The sequence below is a fragment of the Hevea brasiliensis genome, chromosome 7, assembly GCF_030052815.1.
Source record: "Hevea brasiliensis isolate MT/VB/25A 57/8 chromosome 7, ASM3005281v1, whole genome shotgun sequence".
NCBI lineage: Eukaryota > Viridiplantae > Streptophyta > Magnoliopsida > Malpighiales > Euphorbiaceae > Hevea > Hevea brasiliensis.
In genome coordinates, this window is record NC_079499.1 from 87,595,275 (window position 1) to 87,600,937 (window position 5,663).

Consider the following 5,663-nt stretch of genomic DNA (forward strand, 5'->3'; position numbering starts at 1 on the left):
CAATGTTTTAGGTATCCCAAATTATTGATAGATCCACACATTCATGGGACCTCCCTACTCTAAAAGCAAATTTCTAAGAAAAAGAAGTAAATAATTTATTGTGTTTACCAATAAGCATGATCCCAAGTGAAGATAAGATTGTATGGCATTAAACCAATCATGGGCAATATCCAGTAAAGTTTGGCTATTTTATTGCTAAGTAGCTTTAGGACTATGGTTATAGCTCAACTCATGCAGGTTCGGGGCCTAGCTTATGTCAGACAACGGAAGTATTCTGGAAAGATATTTGGTGACTTAATATCCCAAAAAAGGTCTCAGTTTTTTCTAGTTGTTCTTGAATGAAAGTTTACCTACCAATGCCTTACTCCATCACCGTTTGCCTCATTTACCTAAAGATTGCAAGTTTTATGGAGAAGTGGAGACTAGCCACCATCTATTTTTTGATTGTCCATGAGCAATGGAAGTTTGGATCCTTTCCCTCCTGCGGTTGCGTTCCATGCAACTTGCTAGTTCCAATATGAGGGATGTGTAGTTGGAGATCTCGAATTCTATTAAGCATCACAAGGAAGGGAGTACTCTTATGAAAATGGTTTTTTTTTTTTTTTTTCTTTTTATTGTGGCAAATCTAGAAAAGCAGGAATGCTGTGGTTTTTTGAGATCATTTGATGCCTTTTTAGGATGTTATTGCAACAACTTCTTCTTACTTTGATGAGTTTGAGGTAGTTCAAAGTCTTGACATTAGGTTCTATCCTCAACAAACTATTCATCACACATCTTCGTATCCTCCCCATCTAGGGACAATCAAACTTAATTTTGACACAGTGATATGTAAAGGGCATAATAGAGGAGCTACGGGTGTTGTTGCAAAGGATCACAATGGAAGGCCAGTAACTTGGTCTTGTGTTCCCTTTTCTCAACAAAGCAATCCTTTGATCTTAGAATATTTGGTTTGTAAGGAGGCCACTTTTTTAGCCAGACGTATGGGAGCTCACAAAGTCATCATCAAAGGGGACTCTATATCTGTTATTAGAGTAGTTCAAGGCTCAGTGACACCACTCGATATCCAAGGGATACTTGCTGATATCACAGATGGTTTTCTCATTTGTTAAAAGGGAGAGAAACAGAACTGCACACATTTTAATAGTAAAAATTTTGCACGATATTTCTTTCTTCTATAGCCAAATGGCTCAATCTCTCTTTGTAAACTCTTTTATTTCCAATTTGGGACTCTGAAAGATTGATATCTTTAAAAAAAAAAGTTTTTTTTTTTAATAAATGTCGTAATTTTATTCCCCACTAAACTAGTAAATACTAGCAATTAAATAGATAGAAATTCAACCTTATGTTATAATATGTATAATAGACTAGGCAGTGGGAGCCTAGCAGCGTTATGTGTCTTAATTTAACTGGTTTAACATTAATAATCATTTTTGCAATTTTCAAATCTACCTTGTGTCTCTGAAAATAGACTAGGCCAATGTTTTTTATAAAAAAAAAAAAAAAAAAAGACTAGGCTTGCACAAATTGCTGACTTTGATTCCCTTGATGAACACTTGAAACTCGATGCACATAAAAACGATGAAATTAATTAGTATTTTTTTTTCAAATAAACAAATAGGCAAAGCAACAGCCAAATTGAAAGGAATCACTAGGAAGTTTCATCGTAATAGCAATGTCAAAGTTGGATGAAAACTCTGACCAAAACCAATATGGAATGCTGATGATGACACCTCATGTGTTGTTTCCTTTCATACTAAATTTCTCCAACTTCTTGGACTATCAAACCCCTCAAAGAACCCAACAATATAGAGAATTCAACCTTATATTTTATATATATACTAAAACTCAATTTTTAGACCATTTTTTTTAATTAAATTTTATTACAAAATTCTTAAAATTATTTACTCTTTTTCAAAAGAGTTCTATCCACCTAATGTCCCCTTCACAATTTCACCACGCTCCACTTCTCCTAAGCACTTTTTTCTTTTAATTTTTTTCATTTTTAATAATTTTTTAGTAAAACAATTATATATATATATATAAACACCATTTTTTTTAATTTTTATTTTATTTTTTTAAAGTTATTTTAGTTTAACAATAAGTATGACACTATTTTTATATACTTTTTTTCAATCCTCTGGTATAATGCCAATCTTTTTTTTGTCTTTTTAAAAATTGGACTCTAAAATTAATTAAATAAAATTTTCAAACAATTTTTTCGAATTATATTAAAATATACTTTTCAAAAACCGATTCTGTAGCCTCCCAACTTCAATGATAAACATAATTTTAATATATGAAAGCAATAAATTTTTCTTATTATTTTTAATATTGATTTTACTAATACTAGATGACTCATATATTAATTACTTTAATTAAAATTGATTAATGGTATATTTATTAATGAAGATATACATTAAATATAGATATATTAGAAAATTAATAATTTAATCACTTTTTAAAAAGGAAGTGGAAAAAGCCCCATATTATAAAAGGAAAGAAATAAAAGCTTTATCTGTCAGTTATTTCATTTCCATAATTAATTAATTTTTATAAAATAAATAATAATAATCACAACATTGTGTGGTAATTTGTATTGTTTTCTCTTAAGCATTTGAACCATGAAAACTAAATCCTAGCCCAACAAACTGCAAATCTGTTCTAAAGTGGCCCATTGAAGTCATGCACAGATTAGAATTGTAGACCCACATTTATAACTCCACCTTGAATTCTTAGGCGTTGCTGTCTATGGTTTCGCTTCCATGCCAATGTTGCAGATAATCATTATCATTCTGGATTCTTGATGATAATTGTCACGTGCATAATTTTTTTTTAATTATTTTTTTTAAATTTAAAGAATTAAATTTTTTAATTTTAAATATAAAAATTGACAAAAAAAAAAAAAAAAAATCAGCTGAATTGAATTCTTGTAAAATTATAATTTCCAAAGAGGGTTTGGAAATTACTATCTGAACTGGAAGTTTAGAACTTGAACGGAAGATTACTATCTGAACTCTGATGTGTTTAAATGGGACGTTTATCGAGCCACTTTCGAATTTTGATGAGAGCAGTAGTAGGGATCCAATTCAGTGAAAATGAAGATATACTGCTGTACTGTGGAAAGTACAGGGAAAAGATTGAGTCATCATTTGAACGGTTTGCTTTTTTTTTTTTTTTTTTTTTTTTTTTAAAGGTTGAAAAAGTTTCATTTGTTCAAGGAAACACCCCAACTCACAGTGATTATGACCCACTTTTCCTCAAAGCCAATGTTCCAAGCTAGTAACTCTTGCCCAATCAATTAAGTAGACGCTATTAGGTTACAAATTCTTTTCGGGTTCAAGATTTTTATATTTTTCAACTGAAACATTAAGACTAATTATTTTAGAAAGCTTTCAGTAAGTGCTACAGTAGTCGCATTCATTTGAATTAACTTTTTCTGTTAGCCCATTCAGAAAGCTTTCAGAATTGCTATGCTCCTCGTAAATCAAGAGTACAAGAGCCTTGCTAAACTTTCATGATCCTGCACTGCAATCATTGCTAAACGTCAAGGACAGGCTACAAAGGGAGAACATGCAAAGAGATTCCACGTGCAGAAAAAACCCTGAGATTTTAAGCTTAAAAAACTGCTTTCTGATGTCAAGGCATCTCTAACATTGTTGAAAGAACAGGCTCAAGATTTGAATATACTTCACTTTGCTGATAAATTACAAAGCTAAGGTAAAACAGAAGTGGAAGAGGATTCCCCGGAACTTACTGAACAAGAAAATATACCATGGATCGATACTTTAAATCCTAAATGTCTTTCTTCTTAACAAAAGCCTTTGCTTTGGCCTCAACAATTTCTCCTAAAAACTGCATAAATGAATAAGGAATCAAAATTAGCTCTCTGCTATGATCCAATTATTGTAGCAAGCGCCACAAACAGATGACTGGTGATAATGGGCCAAAACCATGTGCTCGCGATCTGATTACTTCCGCTCAAATCTGCACTGTCTGGCCCCATTCCAATTGTCGTTGTCGTTGTTGAACCAGAAATGCTCTCATTGTTCACCGATAGGCTGCAATATAAAATCCAAATTTACCATCAATGACCCTGTTGTTTTAAGTGAAGATAACAGTAAAAGAGAACAGAGTATTGAAGTAGATTATAAGAGCACATAACATAACAATGTATTCTTTCAACTGGAAACGCACATAATCATTCCTAAAGGCGTTTATTTCGAAATGCAGTTAAGGATGCAGGGGAAATTCAATTCCAGGGAATTTGTTTTTAGAGGAAACGTTTCACCAATCAAGTCAGTAGAGCGTTTCCATTTCAACACTAACACTTTCCATTGCAACAAACAGCGTCCACATCCCATTTCTGGGGTTCTACATTTCTGAAAGGATAAACGGAGCCAAAACACACAAAAAACAATTTGTAGTAGACAGATTCTAGCCCATTACCTGGAAGGAAATTTGCAATTGCCATGGCCTGAAAATAGAAAAAAAAAATTAAATAAGAAACCATCCAATCAAAACTCAAAAGAAAACTAAACATCGAACTATGAACAAATCAAATATCAGCAAGGAACAAAACAGACAGTTTTCATTGAGAACTAGCAATGCAGGTGAAAACTTAGCAAGAAAAAGAAACATAGCAAAAGCAAAGTTCGAATTTTTCAGATCTGAAAGCAACCAAGAAAACAAAATAAGTCAAAAATCATGAAAAGATGTATTCAGTTCAAATAGGTGGAAAAACAGTAAATCACTGACTAGGGTTTAAGGAAGTGAGAGCAGCAGAGTTGCTAAAGAAGCAAGCATCATCAGTCAACCCATGCTTCAGGTAATAATCATTAAAAGCCCAGGACGCCGTCGTCTGAATATCCTTAGGATCATAGCAAGGCGCACCTTGCTGGATGGGACTACAGTCGGCTCCGCCGGGGCCACACGCCCAGTCGATCGCTCCCTGCAGGGCCTGGTCGTCGGCGTTGTTCTTAGCGACACACCAGAGATCCCTTGGCGCGATACCGTTTTGGCCCCTTAAAGAGCGAGGAAGCGAGAAGGCTACTAGAAGGAACACCAAAAGCAGAGACCCAGACATGTTATATAATCAAGAAAAAGAAACTGGTAATAACTAAGATTTCGGTGTCTTTATAACGAATGAGAAAAGAAAGAAACGGCTCTAAGGTGGGAATTTGGAGGGTTTTAATAAGAGGCTGGTGGAAATGTGACCGTTGGGGTTTTTGGGACATGGAAGGAGAAATCCGAGAAGTAGAGGAGATAGCGAGAGAGCTGTGTGATAGTGAGTGTTGAAGATTTTTAATCTCGGTTCAATCCCCCTTTGGAAAATGTATTAATTTTTTATAAAAAAACTGAAAATTTATTTTTTTTAATTTTATAAATTTAATTAAAATTTAAAATTTTAATTATTTTCTGTTACAATAAAATCATATTTTTTAAAACTCATGTCATATGAAAAAAAAAATAAATTTTCTAAATAATTAAAATTAATTTCTATAACTTTTTATAGGAAAAATTAACTAATTATTTAAAAAAACTTTATTTGTAATGATAAAAATTAATAATATTATTGTAAAATAAATAAATAATGAATATTAAAAAAATAAAAGTAAATAAATCTTCAAATATATTTTATAATTTCTTTTAATTATTAAAGATAT

The 5,663-nt window shown here is 32.3% G+C and overlaps 1 protein-coding gene across 2 annotated transcripts; it reads right to left on the reverse strand.

Moving 5' to 3' along the window:
- Positions 1-3,588: 3,588 nt before the first annotated feature.
- LOC110644693 (PLASMODESMATA CALLOSE-BINDING PROTEIN 5) lies at positions 3,589-5,309 on the reverse strand. Of its 2 annotated transcripts, XM_021797598.2 has the most exons (4): positions 4,756-5,309; positions 4,447-4,474; positions 3,951-4,058; positions 3,589-3,852 (listed from the first exon to the last, which is right to left on the reverse strand). In XM_021797598.2, the coding sequence occupies exons 1-4, from the start codon at positions 5,081-5,083 to the stop codon at positions 3,846-3,848; spliced, it is 471 nt and encodes a 156-aa protein (XP_021653290.2). In that variant the 5' UTR covers positions 5,084-5,309; the 3' UTR covers positions 3,589-3,845. The 2 variants fall into 2 exon arrangements, with proteins under 2 accessions (XP_021653290.2, XP_021653289.2); XM_021797597.2 differs by having other exon boundaries at positions 3,589-4,058; positions 4,756-5,308.
- Between the last annotated feature and the right edge of the window lie 354 nt (positions 5,310-5,663).

Excerpts from the sequence above, each read along its gene's own strand:
- LOC110644693 (XM_021797597.2), bottom strand. The coding sequence starts at position 5,083 with ATGTCTGGGTCTCTGCTTTTGGTGTTCCTTCTAGTAGCCTTCTCGCTT. Across the intron at positions 4,475-4,755 it reads TCTCACTTCCTTAAACCCTA|GCCATGGCAATTGCAAATTT; the intron begins GTCAGTGATTTA and ends TTCTATTTTCAG. Across the intron at positions 4,059-4,446 it reads AATTGCAAATTTCCTTCCAG|CCTATCGGTGAACAATGAGA; the intron begins GTAATGGGCTAG and ends TTTATATTGCAG.